This window comes from Eschscholzia californica, unplaced genomic scaffold, assembly GCF_041429995.1.
Source record: "Eschscholzia californica isolate CP2 unplaced genomic scaffold, dmEscCali1.0.p SCAF_5, whole genome shotgun sequence".
Lineage (NCBI taxonomy): Eukaryota > Viridiplantae > Streptophyta > Magnoliopsida > Ranunculales > Papaveraceae > Eschscholzia > Eschscholzia californica.
This window is the reverse complement of record NW_028238472.1, coordinates 45078129-45097539: the sequence shown is the minus strand read 5'-3', so window position 1 is coordinate 45097539 and position 19411 is coordinate 45078129. Positions and strand designations below refer to the sequence as shown.

At 36.1% G+C, this 19411-nt stretch overlaps 2 protein-coding genes and 2 pseudogenes across 2 annotated transcripts; all 4 read right to left on the bottom strand.

Moving 5' to 3' along the window:
* Positions 1-275: 275 nt before the first annotated feature.
* On the bottom strand, positions 276-9103 carry LOC147539646 (histone H2B.3-like). Its single transcript, XM_086643145.1, has 2 exons — positions 8772-9103; positions 276-417 (listed from the first exon to the last, which is right to left on the bottom strand). Exons 1-2 carry the CDS (start codon positions 9101-9103, stop codon positions 276-278), a joined length of 474 nt encoding a protein of 157 aa, XP_086499271.1.
* A 1443-nt stretch (positions 9104-10546) lies between these two features.
* LOC147539645 (histone H2B-like) lies at positions 10547-10990 on the bottom strand. The gene has a single exon (XM_086643143.1). It carries the CDS (start codon positions 10988-10990, stop codon positions 10547-10549), a length of 444 nt encoding a protein of 147 aa, XP_086499269.1.
* A 2928-nt stretch (positions 10991-13918) lies between these two features.
* LOC147539644 (uncharacterized) lies at positions 13919-16690 on the bottom strand (annotated as a pseudogene).
* A 1798-nt stretch (positions 16691-18488) lies between these two features.
* LOC147539643 (histone H2B.7-like) lies at positions 18489-18931 on the bottom strand (annotated as a pseudogene).
* Between the last annotated feature and the right edge of the window lie 480 nt (positions 18932-19411).

Below are 19411 nucleotides of genomic sequence, written 5' to 3'. Positions count from 1 at the left end.
TAACTCTATAACATCTTTTTTTTGTAGAATATTGGTGGTCCATCTGAGATGTTGGCTACTCAAGAAAGCATTGATGCATCATCAATTCAAGGGAACAATTATTTTAATAAACATACAGACAATATGCTCATTTTGATCCTAATGGAAGTGTGATTGTTTCTATATTATATCGATACATAGACTAAAACCCATTTGGATTCAATCTGAGAAGTAGGTATTTGTCAGACTCCAATTTACTAATTACAAGTTCGGTTTTCTTCCAGTAACCCACATAATCAAGTCGTCAATCTCCCTCCATATAAAACAGTCGTCAATTCACTAGCAGCATGCTTTGCGAGTTGACCAGAAAGAACAAGACGAACTGCATACGCAACCTCCCGAAAAGTTATAGTTTGCTTCTTGTTGTATCTAGCCAACCTAGATGATTGATGTGGCGTGAAAATGCCACATTTAGGTCACTTAACTTTGATGAGTTAGTTCTTTTTGAGTTTTATTTCTTATTATTTATGTGTTTTTATTGCTAGGTAATTTATTTGGGGTTTGACGTGTAGTTCGGAATAAAGAGAGCGAATTATCACATTTTCATCTTATGCGGCAAAAGGGAAGAAAAGAGCACCAGGGGTATTTTGGTCATTTTGGTCAAACTCAGAAGTCAAACAACAAGTGAAGTCAATGACGAGTCCGACGGTGAAAACGAAAGTCGATTCGGAGTTCGGACGGAGAAGTTGTGAATGAAAGAAGCCGAGGTTCGGTCTTGAAACAAGGATTCTATGAAGGCACCCCCCTTGGTTCTAAATGTGGAGACAAGATGAAGGCACTCCCTTGCTTTAGAAAGAAGCCCAACCCAAGAGCCCAAAGAGGAAGAGAATAATGGAGAACTTATGAGCACCCTCTCTTTGGTCCAAGTCAAATGGTTTAAGACTTAGTCAAGTTTGACTAAGTCTAGGGTTGTGTATACACAAGTGAGAAAAAGGGGTCAAAAGAGAAAATGAACTATTCATCATCTTCTTCACCAAGCACCAAGGAAAGGAGAGTGTTCTAGAGTGGGAAAGAAAGCAAGAAAGAGGAAGGAAGCAAGGAGGAACAAGGGAGATAAAGAACAAGGTTAAGAGGTAAAGAGGGCTGCTCCTTGGCCGACCATTAATGGTAGCAGCTCGGTCCGAACTGCTGCTGCTCCTGTCCGGCCGGACAGGGCAGCAGCAGGCCGAGCTGCTCCTTGCCGGTCCGGCCAAGGAGTGCACCCGGTCGGACATAAGGTTCTTGGTCCGGCCGGAAGCTTCATGCTCCATTTCCTCTTCTTTGTTCTTGTTCTCTTTATGTTTTCTTCTTGACTTTTCTACTTTAGATCTTCTTAAATCTTCTTGTTACTTTTAGATCTAGGTTTCTAGAGTGAGAAGGGGTTAATTTCAATAGTTTTGGGTTGGCTTTACTTGGTTTTGATTCTATTGTTAGAGAGAGAAAGCTTCATTTAAGCTTCCATGGAGTTTGAATTATTTTGGGGAAGAACATGAAGTGGATATGGGGAAACAAGATTCCTACTAGGGGAGTGAATATTTCACTGCTAAGGGGACCCACAATTCTGCTATTGGGAGGTCTGCTGCAACAATATGGATTATCTTTCGATCAACCATAGCTTGCGATCAAATCGAAAGGGGGATTCTCTAACTCTAGCTATTTAATTTTCTTCTTTCACTTGCTTTAATGTATAATAACTCCATGGTTAGCTAATTATTTTGAGTCGAGGTTAAGGGATGATGTATTTCGGTTAAACGACTATATATATGTGTGTTCAAATATTTGATAATAAATTGATGCTCCTTTTATTCGATTATTTGTTTCTATCGTATTTTCATGTGTTTTGTCATGCATCTCGCATAGTTAATAGATGAAGCAAAGTGATCGATATCGATCGTTGTTTAGATCTACTTTCATGGGATATGTCATGCATCTTCCATAGTTAGGCGAATAGACGACACTCTCGACGACTCGGTATTAACCGACAACGACGTTTGTTTGACTAAGTATGATCAATAGATATACGTAGTGCTTATAGACATCTATCTTAGGAGTCGAGCTAGATTTAGTATTGATTCGTTCGATCGCACCATACATAGACGTAGAATCGTCATAATAGATTCCCGAGCACTCGACACCTCTCTCACCCATCTCTCTTACTCGCCCCTATTCTCAACTCCTCTCTCGTCCGTTACGTTGATTATTTAGTTTAGCTTTACTTGCTTTCTTCTCTTATTACTTATTCATATTAAAAACCCTCATTTATCTTTGTTTCCTTTCCTATTTAGTCTAAGTTAGCATTTGACACATAGACCGGGGGATAAGACCCTTCGATATCTAAACTACCTTCCTATCCTTGGATCGATCCCGGCTTTGCCGGATTACTACTTGATACCTCCGCTTGGGTGTGCAACCTTTTCGGGTGCATCAAGTTTTTGGCGCCGCTGCCGGGGATAGGTTTAGTAGTTTAGATATCGATTACGTGTTTTGTTCATTAGCTTAGTGTTGTTTGCCTACTTGGACGTTTATTTTCTTTGTTTTTTTTAGTTTCTTTTCAATTCTTGTTTTCTTTGAGGTACTTATCCAAGGAGCTTTAAAGGACGAAAGCAAACAAGTTTGGGGATAAAAAGGTAGAGACAAGAAAAGGGAAGAGGATCCAATTGTGGTAACAAACGCCACCTCTAGTATCGTTCTCTAACCTTTACCTATTTGAGCAGCTTAAGTGCATTTGCATCTTGTCTATTATTGATAGTTGTAGTCGAATTGAACACTTGTGATTGCTTGCATTTTTTTAATTGTGCTTCAATGGATGTTAATGGGACTGATAGTTGGAATGATGGGTATGAGGTTCATCGACCGCCTAGAAGTCTTAGGGACTACCTTGAACCTAATATGGCGAGCATACCTTCATGCATCATATTTCCGAGTAATGTGTGTAATTTAGACATAGACCCTAAGATTATTCCATTACTTCCTATATTCCGAGGCCTAGAGAATGAAGATCCATATTTTCATTTGAGAGAGTTCGATGAGATTTGCTCGATACTCCCAATCAATGGAGTACTTGAGGAAGTCGCTAAGCTCAAACTATTTCCATTATCATTAAAAGAAAAGTCGAAGATATGGTTTCATTCTCTAAGGCCTAGGACTATAAGAAGTTGGGATGAGATGACTAGGGCGTTTTTGAAAAAGTTTTTCCCAATCCATCGAACCAACACCTTAAGAAGAGAAATTATGAATTTTGAGCAACACAAAGAGGAGACCTTCTTTGGGTGTTGGGAGAGATTTAAAGACCTCCTTCTCGCATGTCCACATCATAACTATGAAATATGGAGGGTCATCGGGTTCTTTTACGATGGCTTGACCTCCAAAATGAAACATTTCGTGGAAGTGATGTGCAACGGAGGGTTTATGAGTAAAAATCCTAATGAGGCTTGGGAGTATCTCGACCTCTTAGCGGAGAAGGCCCAAGATTGGGACACACCCGTTAAGAGTGACAAAGATATAGCCGAAGGAAACCATTACTCAAAAGGAGGCATATGCTTTTTAAAGGAGAACGGGAAAGTAGAAGATAAAATTGCCTACATGACTCGAAAAGAATTTATAGATATGCATGATGGTGATTTAGCGATTGATAGTGTCTGTAGCATTTGTGCAAGTCGAGAACACCTAGCGAGTAAATGCCCTACTATTTCTCTTTGTCGAGATGTCTCGCTAGGATGCACAAATGTCGTAAACACTCATATGAAGCCCGTAGGTTCGAGGAGTGATGTCTTTACCAATGATTATGAGAATCTTCAAGAGCCCTTAGTTAGTTCTTATGCGTCTCATCATGAGAGAACTCTTGAAGATGTTTCGAAATCATTTTATGAGGCAAAAACTCAGATTAGCCAAAACACCTTGCACGCCCTTGAAGAGATGGAGGAAAAATTAAAAGACATCGAGAAAAGGGTTTCACAACCCCAAACTCCAACAGATCTCAAGGGTATAGGTGAGGGTAATACACCTAGTGCTAATGTTAAGTCCAGCTTCATTCTTGGAAGTGATGAAATGATTAGATTGGATACTCCTATGAAGGTAGACATACCCGAGGATCTTACAAATTCCGAGAGAGGAGATGGACATAACGAGGTTTTAAAGTCGAAATCTGAGTCTGAACTAGTTGATGAACCTCATTCCACTTTTCATAAACAATTGTTCCCTACTCGTGATATGAATATGCTTGCATTGATAGTTAAGAGGGACAATACTACTAGTGCTCAGGAGAATCATAACGACATGACTAATTTTTTACCTGAGACCTTTGTAGCTAGTAAAAATGGACGAGATGTGGATGCCCTCTTGAGCGGGGCTATAGATTTTCCTAAGGACACATATGATATCGAGACAAGAATAATGTTTAAAGGATTGGTTGAACCCTCACTTAAGGAAACTTCTGACTTAGTCTTGAGCCTTATGGGCAGCCCCTTAGGTTTTAGTTCGACATCTCAACCAATATCTCATACATATGTAGATCCTTTTAGTGAAATGCATGTTTTCCCTGTTATTATATCAAACTTTGTTGCATTGTCATCATCCAAGTTTGGGGATTACCTCTTATTTTTTACCGTCTCACTTATGTACCAATGTCATTACATTGTTGTGAGACGGTTCTTACCGGTTACATCTTTTCTTTGGGAAGACCCCCAAATCTTTCGTCTTTTGTTATATGATTGGTTGGTCTATTGAGGTGGGACCTTGATGTTTGTGGGTAGCATCTCTGAAAACCCTCCACGAGACAAAACTCGTGCTCTCGTGCATACGAGAGACTCAAAGGCTAGTTGCATAGCTTGATGCAATCGAGTGATCCCGCGTGAGTGGTCATTTTATATGGTCATGCTTATGCTTCATTCTTATTCTATTATTGATGTGTTAGGAGCGTTTCTCAATTTGTATACCTTTGGGACGTGGTTCGTTCCAAGTTTGGGGATGGCGTTGGGCTCATCATCAACTTGGAACTCGAATACACAAGTCTTGGTAGTATTATCTTTTATCTCCTTCGGCTATGGTAATATCCTTCCACTCTTCTCTTTAACTTATTGTACCTCTTATATTTTAGTGAACATATGCTTAGAACATTGAGGACAATGTTAGTTTTAAGTTTGGGGATGGGGATACGACCTTTTGGTCGCATGACATCATGACCTTAGATTTCAAAAGGCAAGAGGGTTCAACAAATTGACCAAATTTGAAAATTGTTCAACAAATTGACCAAATTTGAAAATTTTTGGGTAGATTTGGTATGACTCTAGTGGTATTTTTAAGTATGTTGATACATGTGGTTCTTTCTTGATAAATCTTATGCATGCTCTTAGTCTTTTCATGAATGTTAAGTCCTTTGGTGTTGGTGTCTTATCATGTGAGTAGCATCTTAAGGAAGAAGGAACACTTCTAAGTGACCTAAAATAGTCATTAGTGGAGACTTCAACCCATGTGAGATATCTGAGCCTTTCTATTGCTTTTGAGTGTACTCTTCCGCGCTAACTCCGAGTAGAATGAAGAGCTACTCAACTTCGCAACTTTCAAAAGAGCTTAGATGATCTCATGAGCTCAACTTCCTTAGCCACTAGGAGTGACATCGGGATAGCGAATAAACCTTACTCTTGTAGTCCATGAAACTCGATAATAGTGTCGACTTTAGGGAAACGGATACTCCACCATCCATTCATCATACTACTCCCGAGAATGAAGGCATGAAAAGTAAAGAAGAAAGAATGTGAAAGCAAAGTGTGAAAGTAAAGGTGATTTGTTGAGAATACTAGTTTGTACTTTTGTGTTTGGTTATGTGTGTAAAAAAGAGAAAAGAGAAAGAAAAAAAGAAGAGAAAAATAAAAAAGAGAAAAAAAAAGAAAAAAAAAAGAAAGAAACTTGTTTTTGTGTAAAAGTTCATGTGAACTTTTGAGTGTTTATGTAAGTATTTGGAATAAATAAAGTATTCAAAGCAAAAAGTCAAGTTAAAGGTTGTTTGAGTGTTCTTTTATCATTGAAGGCGTCGACATTCTCGGGATTTCATCATCTTCCATTCCATCACTTGTATCCGTTTACCTTTAGGAGACATTATTAGAGGGTACAGTGGGTGAGAAGGGTGAGTGAGCTTCCCCATTCCGTTAGTGGTTATTTCCATTCCTAAGAGATCATTTCGTTTTAGAACTTGATATCCTCATTTAATTTTTATATGTGTCGAGTTTACTTTATTCCATGCTCACACATGAGAGTGAACCATTAGATTCCATTTTGAGTGATTTCATGTTTAAGAGCGTATGACCGTGAGGCCAAAGTCGAGGCGAAATGTGCTATGATAGGAAACAAAGTTTTGTTACTTTAGACTTGGATGATACTCATGATGATGGGATACTTACATTTGAGTATAAAACTATCAGTGAGGAGATTCTTAGCATGCTTTTGTGTTTATTGGTTTGATTCATATGTTTGACATACTTAAGTCTCTCACTTGTTGATCATCACCTTATTTGCATCGATAGTTGAACCCTTATGTCTCTTGGAAATCTAGAATTTTGTGGGTGTATTCACTGGAAACCCTCACGAGACAAAACTCGTCCTTTAGGGGTAACCTAAGGGTTTAAAGGCTTGTTGCATACGCTAAATGCAACCGGGAGTCCTCCGAAAGTGAGTTAGGTTTACTTTATTGTCTTGTTTTGTTTGTTTGCTCGAGGACTAGCAAATTCTAAGTTTGGGGATGTTTGATGTGGCGTGAAAATGCCACATTTAGGTCACTTAACTTTGATGAGTTAGTTCTTTTTGAGTTTTATTTCTTATTATTTATGTGTTTTTATTGCTAGGTAATTTATTTGGGGTTTGACGTGTAGTTCGGAATAAAGAGAGCGAATTATCACATTTTCATCTTATGCGGCAAAAGGGAAGAAAAGAGCACCAGGGGTATTTTGGTCATTTTGGTCAAACTCAGAAGTCAAACAACAAGTGAAGTCAATGACGAGTCCGACGGTGAAAACGAAAGTCGATTCGGAGTTCGGACGGAGAAGTTGTGAATGAAAGAAGCCGAGGTTCGGTCTTGAAACAAGGATTCTATGAAGGCACCCCCCTTGGTTCTAAATGTGGAGACAAGATGAAGGCACTCCCTTGCTTTAGAAAGAAGCCCAACCCAAGAGCCCAAAGAGGAAGAGAATAATGGAGAACTTATGAGCACCCTCTCTTTGGTCCAAGTCAAATGGTTTAAGACTTAGTCAAGTTTGACTAAGTCTAGGGTTGTGTATACACAAGTGAGAAAAAGGGGTCAAAAGAGAAAATGAACTATTCATCATCTTCTTCACCAAGCACCAAGGAAAGGAGAGTGTTCTAGAGTGGGAAAGAAAGCAAGAAAGAGGAAGGAAGCAAGGAGGAACAAGGGAGATAAAGAACAAGGTTAAGAGGTAAAGAGGGCTGCTCCTTGGCCGACCATTAATGGTAGCAGCTCGGTCCGAACTGCTGCTGCTCCTGTCCGGCCGGACAGGGCAGCAGCAGGCCGAGCTGCTCCTTGCCGGTCCGGCCAAGGAGTGCACCCGGTCGGACATAAGGTTCTTGGTCCGGCCGGAAGCTTCATGCTCCATTTCCTCTTCTTTGTTCTTGTTCTCTTTATGTTTTCTTCTTGACTTTTCTACTTTAGATCTTCTTAAATCTTCTTGTTACTTTTAGATCTAGGTTTCTAGAGTGAGAAGGGGTTAATTTCAATAGTTTTGGGTTGGCTTTACTTGGTTTTGATTCTATTGTTAGAGAGAGAAAGCTTCATTTAAGCTTCCATGGAGTTTGAATTATTTTGGGGAAGAACATGAAGTGGATATGGGGAAACAAGATTCCTACTAGGGGAGTGAATATTTCACTGCTAAGGGGACCCACAATTCTGCTATTGGGAGGTCTGCTGCAACAATATGGATTATCTTTCGATCAACCATAGCTTGCGATCAAATCGAAAGGGGGATTCTCTAACTCTAGCTATTTAATTTTCTTCTTTCACTTGCTTTAATGTATAATAACTCCATGGTTAGCTAATTATTTTGAGTCGAGGTTAAGGGATGATGTATTTCGGTTAAACGACTATATATATGTGTGTTCAAATATTTGATAATAAATTGATGCTCCTTTTATTCGATTATTTGTTTCTATCGTATTTTCATGTGTTTTGTCATGCATCTCGCATAGTTAATAGATGAAGCAAAGTGATCGATATCGATCGTTGTTTAGATCTACTTTCATGGGATATGTCATGCATCTTCCATAGTTAGGCGAATAGACGACACTCTCGACGACTCGGTATTAACCGACAACGACGTTTGTTTGACTAAGTATGATCAATAGATATACGTAGTGCTTATAGACATCTATCTTAGGAGTCGAGCTAGATTTAGTATTGATTCGTTCGATCGCACCATACATAGACGTAGAATCGTCATAATAGATTCCCGAGCACTCGACACCTCTCTCACCCATCTCTCTTACTCGCCCCTATTCTCAACTCCTCTCTCGTCCGTTACGTTGATTATTTAGTTTAGCTTTACTTGCTTTCTTCTCTTATTACTTATTCATATTAAAAACCCTCATTTATCTTTGTTTCCTTTCCTATTTAGTCTAAGTTAGCATTTGACACATAGACCGGGGGATAAGACCCTTCGATATCTAAACTACCTTCCTATCCTTGGATCGATCCCGGCTTTGCCGGATTACTACTTGATACCTCCGCTTGGGTGTGCAACCTTTTCGGGTGCATCAATGATTCGTGAGCAAGTCTCTCAAAGATATCATTAATGAAACTGTTCACAATCCCCATAGCTTTGCTTGAAATTCCCATATGAGGATGAACTTGTTTCAAAATTTTGAAGATGTAAATCTTGTAAGTTTCAACTCTCTTCTGTGATTTCTTTTTCTTCTTGTCGGTTGAAACTCCGTCTTTGGTGGGTAGTTTCATCTCAGCCTTAGGTTTCTTCTCTGCAACTGGGGCTTTCTCGGCCTTCTTCTCTGCAACTGGGGCTTTTTCGGCCTTCTTCTCTTCGGTGGCTGGTTTCTTCTCGGCGGGCTTCTTCTCGGCCTTGGGTGCCATAGTTTATAACTTGGAAAAAAGAGACAAAATAAAGGAGATTTCTAGAGAGAGAGAAAGGAAGATGTTTTGATGGTAGTGTTGAGAAGAAACCATCTTCCTTTTAACGGGTGGTATTGTAAAAAAGACAAAATATTTTATTGTGTTTTAATATTAAAGGTATGGTGTTTACAACCGTTAGCTGTAAAGGGACAACATCAAATCAACATCAAATCAATTGTTTTTTTCAAACAATTGTTTTTTTTAATATGAAAGATATAAACAACCAGATTTTCTTAGTACTTGTCAGACTTTATTCTTTGTAATTTTTTCAGATAAGTCAAATCAATTGTTTTTTTTCAAACTATTGTTTTTTAATATGAAAGATATAAACAACCAGATTTTATTAGTACTTGTCAGACTTTATACTTTTTTATTTTTTCAGATAAGTCAAATCGATACTTTTTTATTTTTTTTTGTACTTTTTAGAGAAGTCAAATCTTAAATTACGAAAGGACCGGTTTTTTATTTTTTATTTTCAATTTTGCCATTGAAATCAATGGCTTAAATTAAATCTCGAATTTAGATTTTTTTTTCACTTTGATCTTTTTTGGAAGTCAGACTACGATCTACGTAAGTAGTTACATTTGGCACTTGATACATCATACTGCCCACTCAAACACTCACAAAACCGGATCTATATCCCAACTAGATGGCGACTGCACCAGAAGCAGGCCACCAGTTAGATCAGACAGCTCTAGTGGCACCCCAAGTGGGCATAACTTGTCTTGTTTGTCCGATTATGGTTGTGTCTTTGTTGTTTAAACTTCATGTTGTAATTCTCATTAGCCTATTGGCCTTTACATGAAGTTTGAATTCCAAAAAAAAAAAAAAACATTTCATACATGTCTTGTATTTCCAACATCTTTATGCTATTTTATTTGAAATGTTTTATTTCTTTTACTTTGTAGATTAGATAACATACATGGAGGATGTACGTGGAAAGTCTATAGTTGTACAAGAGTCGGATGATGATTTAGAGGTAGAAGAAGATTTTCATGGAAGTGAAAAAGACGTGGATAGTTCAGAGGATTTAAGAACGACCCCCCAATATGGATCACAATACGATGATTCGGTAATGTTTTTCTAATCGAATATTTTTTCGGTTATTTATTTTGAAGTTCATAACATGTAACTCTATAACATCTTTTTTTTGTAGAATATTGGTGGTCCATCTGAGATGTTGGCTACTCAAGAAAGCATTGATGCATCATCAATTCAAGGGAACAATTATTTTAATAAACATACAGACAATATGCTCATTTTGATCCTTATGGAAGTGTGATTGTTTCTATATTATATCGATACATAGACTAAAACCCATTTGGATTGAATCTGAGAAGTAGGTATTTGTCAGACTCCAATTTACTAATTACAAGTTCGGTTTTCTTCCAGTAACCCACATAATCAAGTCGTCAATCTCCCTCCATATAAAACAATCGTCAATTCACTAGCAGCATGCTTTGCGAGTTGACCAGAAAGAACAAGAGGAACTGCATACGCAACCTCCCGAAAAGTTATAGTTTGCTTCTTGTTGTATCTAGCCAACCTAGATGATTCGTGAGCAAGTCTCTCAAAGATATCATTAATGAAACTGTTCACAATCCCCATAGCTTTGCTTGAAATTCCCATATGAGGATGAACTTGTTTCAAAATTTTGAAGATGTAAATCTTGTAAGTTTCAACTCTCTTCTGTGATTTCTTTTTCTTCTTGTCGGTTGAAACTCCGTCTTTGGTGGGTAGTTTCTTCTCAGTCTTAGGTTTCTTCTCTGCAACTGGGGATTTCTCGGCCTTCTTCTCTTCGGTGGCTGGTTTCTTCTCGGCGGGCTTCTTCTCGGCCTTGGGTGCCATTGTTTATAACTTGAAAAAAGAGAGAGAAAATAAAGGAGATTTCTAGAGAGAGAGAAAGGAAGATGTTTTGATGGTAGTGTTGAGAAGAAACCATCTTCCTTTTAACGGGTGGTATTGTAAAAAAGACAAAATATTTTATTGTGTTTTAATATTAAATGTATGGTGTTTACAACCGTTAGCTGTAAAGGGACAACATCAAATCAATTGTTTTTTTCAAACAATTGTTTTTTTTAATATGAAAGATATAAACAACCAGATTTTCTTAGTACTTGTCTGACTTTATTCTTTGTAATTTTTTCAGATAAGTCAAATCAATTGTTTTTTTTCAAACTATTGTTTTTTAATATGAAAGATATAAACAACCAGATTTTATTAGTACTTGTCAGACTTTATACTTTTTTATTTTTTCAGATAAGTCAAATCGATACTTTTTTTTTTTTTTTTTGTACTTTTTAGAGAAGTCAAATCATAAATTACGAAAGGACCGGTTTTTTATTTTTTATTTTCAATTTTTCCATTGAAATCAATGGCTTAAATTAAATCTCGAATTTAGATTTTTTTTTTCTCTTTGATCTTTTTTGGAAGTCAGACTACGATCTACGTAAGTAGTTACATTTGGCACTTGATACATCATACTGCCCACTCAAACACTCACAAAACCGGATCTATATCCCAACTAAACAAAGGCCTAAAGCCCAACAACATTATTTACACCCTAATAATCTCAATTTAAATAGCCAAAGATTTCTTCTTCTCTGGGATTCGAACCTAGGACCTCTGAGGCTTTCTGGAGTTTATGTCAACACCTTGGAACCACTAGGGCTACCAATTGTTGACCTTTGATTGAACTTTTAGACTTATATAACATTTATACTTATTCTAAACAACAGTCCTTCTTCTAAACATTCCTTCTTCTTTCAAAAACTTAGTTTTTCTTTCTTTTTCATCAAATAACTTCAAGTTCTTCCATAAGGTATGTAAAGGATACAACATAAACTATGTGATCCGTATATTTCTAACATTTCATGCATAAGTTATAAAACTACCCTAAGATGGTCAGTGGCGACTGCACCAGAAGCAGGCCACCAGTTAGATCAGACAGCTCTAGTGGCACCCCAAGCGGGCATAACTTGTCTTGTTTGTCCGATTATGGTTGTGTCTTTGTTGTTTAAACTTCATGTTGTAATTCTCATTAGCCTATTGGCCTTTATATGAAGTTTGATTTCCAAAAAAAAAAAAACATTTCATACATGTCTTGTATTTCCAACATCTTTATGCTATTTTATTTGAAATGTTTTATTTCTTTTACTTTGTAGATTAGATAACATACATGGAGGATGTACGTGGAAAGTCTATAGTTGTACAAGAGTCGGATGATGATTTAGAGGTAGAAGAAGATTTTCATGGAAGTGAAAAAGACGTGGATAGTTCAGAGATAGTTCAGAGGATTTAAGAACGACCCCCCCAATATGGATCACAATACGATGATTCGGTAATGTTTTTCTAATCGAATATTTTTTCGGTTATTTATTTTGAAGTTCATAACATGTAACTCTATAACATCTTTTTTTTGTAAAATATTGGTGGTCCATCTGAGATGTTGGCTACTCAAGAAAGCATTGATGCATCATCAATTCAAGGGAACAATTATTTTAAGGGTTATTTAGTGTATAGACCCCAATTATTTACCTATATTAGGGATCCACCCCCAAAACGATAATGCTTTAGGGGTTACCCCCCATTCTCTATTTTTCCGTCAAAAGCCCGTTAAGTTGCGAGCGTGCCAGTCACGTGAGCTTCCTTTGACAAATTTGCCCTCTCCATCAGCTTTACTGTTGGGGGTCTTTCCCTAAATAGTTGTTTTACAGTGGGGTCATTCACCATTTTAATACTACTTCCTATTTTTCATAAGAAAGTTGTGATTTTAGTGAAAACAAAGTTCAACTCTCTTCCAAGTGAGTAACTAGGTCGAGGTTTAACCTGGGTTTTGGAGTTCAGCTATAATGGAGTTCTAGAAAAGAAAGTTTCAGATAAATGCCAGCTAAAATTCAGAAGTTTTTCAATCTTTTTCTCTTTTTCTCAAGATCAGACTGTTATTCGTGTAATGTAGTTGGTATTTCAATTTGTTCAAGATCAAGATCAAGAGAAAAAGATTGAAATACCAACTACATTACATGAATAACAATCTGATCTTGAGAAAAAGAGAAAAAGATTGAAAAACTTTTGAATTTTTTTCAAAAGCAAAGAACTTTTGTTTAATTACTTCAAATTCAAGATCAAGTACTAAATTGAAGAACACAAATTTACAAAGAACCATTAAAATTGAGCATGATGACTCAAACCTAACAATTATCTCCAATTTTAGCTAGCATTTATCTGAAACCTTCTTTTCTAAACTCCATTATAGCTGAGCTCCCAAACCCAAGTTAAACCTCGACCTAGTTACTCAATTGGAAGAGAGTTGAACTTTGTTTTCACTAAAATCACAGCTTTCTTATGAAAAGATAGGAAGTAGTATTAAAATGGTGAAGGACCCCCACTATAAAACAACTATTTAGGGAAGGACCCCCAACAGTAAAGCTGATGGAGAGGGCAAATTTGTCAAAGGAAGCTCATGTGAGTGGCACGCTCGCAACTTAACAGCCTTTTGACGGAAAAATAGAGAATGGGGGGTAACCCCTAAAGCATTATCGTTTTGGGGGTGGATCCCTAATATAGGTAAATAACTGGGGTCTATACACTAAATAACCCTTATTTTAATAAACATACAGACAATATGCTCATTTTGATCCTAATGAAAGTGTGATTGTTTCTATATTATATCGATACATAGACTAAAACCCATTTGGATTCAATCTGAGAAGTAGGTATTTGTCAGACTCCAATTTACTAATTAGAAGTTCGGTTTTCTTCCAGTAACCCACATAATCAAGTCGTCAATCTCCCTCCATATAAAACAGTCGTCAATTCACTAGCAACATGCTTTGCGAGTTGACCAGAAAGAACAAGACGAACTGCATACGCAACCTCCCGAAAAGTTGTAGTTTGCTTTTTGTTGTATCTAGCCAACCAAGATGATTCCTGAGCAAGTCTCTCAAAGATATCATTAATGAAACTGTTCACAATCCCCATAGCTTTGCGTGAAATTCCCATAAGAGGATGAACTTGTTTCAAAATTTTGAAGATGTAAATCTTGTAAGTTTCAACTCTCTTCTTTGATTTCTTTTTCTTCTTGTCGGTTGAAACTCCGTCTTTGGTGGGTAGTTTCTTCTCAGCCTTAGGTTTCTTCTCTGCAACTGGGCCTTTCTCGGCCTTCTTCTCTTCGGTGGCTGGTTTCTTCTTGGCGGGCTTCTTCTCGGCTTTGGGTGCCATTGTTTATAACTTGGAAAAAGAGAGAGAAAATAAAGGAGATTTCTAAAGAGAGAGAAAGGAAGATGTTTTGATGGTAGTGTTGAGAAGAAACCATCTTCCTTTTAACGGGTGGTATTGTAAAAAAGACAAAATATTTTATTGTGTTTTAATATTAAAGGTATGGTGTTTACAACCGTTAGCTGTAAAGGGACAACATCAAATCAACATCAAATCAATTGTTTTTTTCAAACAATTGTTTTTTTTTAATATGAAAGATATAAACAACCAGATTTTCTTAGTACTTGTCAGACTTTATTCTTTGTAATTTTTTCAGATAAGTCAAATCAATTGTTTTTTTTCAAACTATTGTTTTTTAATATGAAAGATATAAACAACCAGATTTTATTAGTACTTGTCAGACTTTATACTTTTTTATTTTTTTCAGATAAGTCAAATCGATACTTTTTTATTTTTTTTTTGTACTTTTTAGAGAAGTCAAATCTTAAATTACGAAAGGACCGGTTTTTTATTTTTTATTTTCAATTTTGCCATTGAAATCAATGGCTTAAATTAAATCTCGAATTTAGATTTTTTTTTCTCTTTGATCTTTTTTGGAAGTCAGACTACGATCTACGTAAGTAGTTACATTTGGCACTTGATACATCATACTGCCCACTCAAACACTCACAAAACCGGATCTATATCCCAACTAGACAATAGCCTAAAGCCCAACATCATTATTTACACCCTAATAATCTCAATTTAAATGGCCAAAGATTTCTTCCAAAGATTTCTTCTTCTCTAGGATTCGAACCTAGGACCTCTGAGGCTTTCTGGAGTTTATGTCAACACCTTGGAACCACTTGGGCGACCAATTGTTGACCTTTGATTGAACTTTTAGACTTATATAACATTTATACTTATTCTAAACAACAGTCCTTCTTCTAAACATTCCTTCTTCTTTCAAAAACTTAGTTTTTATTTCTTTTTCATCAAATAACTTCAAGTTCTTCCATAAGGTATGTAAAGGATACAACATAAACTATGTGATCCTTATATTTCTAACATTTCATGCATAAGTTATAAAACTACCCTAAGATGGTCAGTGGCGACTGCACCAGAAGCAGGCCACCAGTTAGATCAGACAGCTCTAGTGGCACCCCAAGTGGGCATAACTTGTCTTGTTTGTCCGATTATGGTTGTGTCTTTGTTGTTTAAACTTCATGTTGTAATTCTCATTAGCCTATTGGCCTTTATATGAAGTTTGATTTCCAAAAAAAAAAAAAAAAACATTTCATACATGTCTTGTATTTCCAACATCCTTATGCTATTTTACTTGAAATGTTTTATTTCTTTTACTTTGTAGATTAGATAACATACATGGAGGATGTACGTGGAAAGTCTATAGTTGTACAAGACTCGGATGATGATTTAGAGGTAGAAGAAGATTTTGATGGAAGTGAAAAAGACGTGGATAGTTCAGAGATTAGTTCAGAGGATTTAAGAACGACCACCCCAATATGGATCACAATACGATGATTCGGTAATGTTTTTCTAATCGAATATTTTTTCGGTTATTTATTTTGAAGTTCATAACATGTAACTCTATAACATCTTTTTTTTGTAGAATATTGGTGGTCCATCTGAGATGTTGGCTACTCAAGAAAGCATTGATGCATCATCAATTCAAGGGAACAATTATTTTAATAAACATACAGACAATATGCTCATTTTGATCCTAATGGAAGTGTGATTGTTTCTATATTATATCGATACATAGACTAAAACCCATTTGGATTCAATCTGAGAAGTAGGTATTTGTCAGACTCCAATTTACTAATTACAAGTTCGGTTTTCTTCCAGTAACCCACATAATCAAGTCGTCAATCTCCCTCCATATAAAACAGTCGTCAATTCACTAGCAGCATGCTTTGCGAGTTGACCAGAAAGAACAAGACGAACTGCATACGCAACCTCCCGAAAAGTTATAGTTTGTTTCTTGTTGTATCTAGCCAACCTAGATGATTCGTGAGCAAGTCTCTCAAAGATATCATTAATGAAACTGTTCACAATCCCCATAGCTTTGCTTGAAATTCCCATATGAGGATGAACTTGTTTCAAAATTTTGAAGATGTAAATCTTGTAAGTTTCAACTCTCTTCTGTGATTTCTTTTTCTTCTTGTCGGTTGAAACTCTGTCTTTGGTGGGTAGTTTCATCTCAGCCTTAGGTTTCTTCTCTGCAACTGGGGCTTTCTCGGCCTTCTTCTCTGCAACTGGGGCTTTCTCGGCCTTCTTTTCTTCGGTGGCTGGTTTCTTCTCGGCGGGCTTCTTCTCGGCCTTGGGTGCCATTGTTTATAACTTGGAAAAAAAGAGAGAAAATAAAGGAGATTTCTAGAGAGAGAGAAAGGAAGATGTTTTGATGGTAGTGTTGAGAAGAAACCATCTTCCTTTTAACGGGTGGTATTGTAAAAAAGACAAAATATTTTATTGTGTTTTAATATTAAAGGTATGGTGTTTACAACCGTTAGCTGTAAAGGGACAACATCAAATCAACATCAAATCAATTGTTTTTTTCAAACAATTGTTTTTTTTAATATGAAAGATATAAACAACCAGATTTTCTTAGTACTTGTCAGACTTTATTCTTTGTAATTTTTTCAGATAAGTCAAATCAATTGTTTTTTTTCAAACTATTGTTTTTTAATATGAAAGATATAAACAACCAGATTTTATTAGTACTTGTCAGACTTTATACTTTTTTATTTTTTCAGATAAGTCAAATCGATACTTTTTTATTTTATTTTTTGTACTTTTTAGAGAAGTCAAATCTTAAATTACGAAAGGACCGGTTTTTTATTTTTTATTTTCAATTTTGCCATTGAAATCAATGGCTTAAATTAAATCTCGAATTTAGTTACATTTGGCACTTGATACATCATACTGCCCACTCAAACACTCACAAAACCGGATCTATATCCCAACTAGACAATGGCCTAAAGCCCAACAACATTATTTACACCCTAATAATCTCAATTTAAATAGCCAAAGATTTCTTCCAAAGATTTCTTCTTCTCTGGGATTCGAACCTAGGACCACTGAGGCTTTCTGGAGTTTATGTCAACACCTTGGAACCACTTGGGCTACCAATTGTTGACCTTTGATTGAACTTTTAGACTTATATAACATTTATATTTATTCTAAACAACAGTCCTTCTTCTAAACATTCCTTCTTCTTTCAAAAACTTAGTTTTTCTTTCTTTTTCATCAAATAACTTCAAGTTCTTCCATAAGGTATGTAAAGGATACAACATAAACTATGTGATCCTTATATTTCTAACATTTCATGCATAAGTTATAAAACTACCCTAAGATGGTCAGTGGCGACTGCACCAGAAGTAGGCCACCAGTTAGATCAGACAGCTCTAGTGGCACCCCAAGTGGGCATAACTTGTCTTGTTTGTCCGATTATGGTTGTGTCTTTGTTGTTTAAACTTCATGTTGTAATTCTCATTAGCCTATTGGCCTTTATATGAAGTTTGATTTCCAAAAAAAAAAAAAAAACATTTCATACATGTCTTGTATTTCCAACATCTTTATGCTATTTTACTTGAAATGTTTTATTTCTCTTTTACTTTGTAGATTAGATAACATACATGGAGGATCTACGTGGAAAGTCTATAGTTGTACAAGAGTCGGATGATGATTTAGAGGTAGAAGAAGATTTTGATGGAAGTGAAAAAGACGTGGATAGTTCAGAGATTAGTTCAGAGGATTTAAGAACGACCCCCCAATATGGATCACAATACGATGATTCGGTAATGTTTTTCTAATCGAATATTTTTTCGGTTATTTATTTTGAAGTTCATAACATGTAACTCTATAACATCTTTTTTTTGTAGAATATTGGTGGTCCATCTGAGATGTTGGCTACTCAAGAAAGCATTGATGCATCATCAATTCAAGGGAACAATTATTTTAATAAACATACAGACAATATGCTCATTTTGATCCTAATGGAAGTGTGATTGTTTCTATATTATATCGATACATAGACTAAAACCCATTTGGATTCAATCTGAGAAGTAGGTATTTGTTAGACTCCAATTTACTAATTACAAGTTCAGTTTTCTTCCAGTAACCCACATAATCAAGTCGTCAATCTCCCTCCATATAAAACAGTCGTCAATTCACTAGCAGCATGCTTTGCGAGTTGACCAGAAAGAACAAGACGAACTGCATACGCAACCTCCCGAAAAGTTATAGTTTGCTTCTTGTTGTATCCAGCCAACCTAGATGATTCCTAAGCAAGTCTCTCAAAGATATCATTAATGAAACTGTTCACAATCCCCATAGCTTTGCTTGAAATTCCCATATGAGGATGAACTTGTTTCAAAATTTTGAAGATGTAAATCTTGTAAGTTTCAACTCTCTTCTGTGATTTCTTTTTCTTCTTGTCGGTTGAAACTCCGTCTTTGGTGGGTAGTTTCTTCTCATCCTTAGGTTTTTCTCTGCAACTGGGCCTTTCTCGGCCTTCTTCTCTTCGGTGGCTGGTTTCTTCTCGGCGGGCTTCTTCTCGACTTTGGGTGCCATTATTTATAACTTGGAAAGAGAGAGAGAAAATAAAGGAGATTTCTAGAGAGAGAGAAAGGAAGATGTTTTGATGGTATTGTTGAGAAGAAACCATCTTCCTTTTAACGGGTGTTATTGTAAAAAAGACAAAATATTTTATTGTGTTTTAATATTAAAGGTATGGTGTTTACAACCGTTAGCTGTAAAGGGACAACATCAAATCAATTGTTTTTTTCAAACAATTGTTTTTTTTAATATGAAAGATATAAACAACCAGATTTTCTTAATACTTGTTAGACTTTATTCTTTGTAATTTTTTCAGATAAGTCAAATAAATTGTTTTTTTGTCAAACTATTGTTTTTTTAATATGAAAGATATAAACAACCAGATTTTATTAGTACTTGTCAGACTTTATACTTTTTTATTTTTTCAGATAAGTCAAATCGATATTTTTTTATTTTTTTTGTACTTTTTAGAGAAGTCAAATCGATAGTTAAATT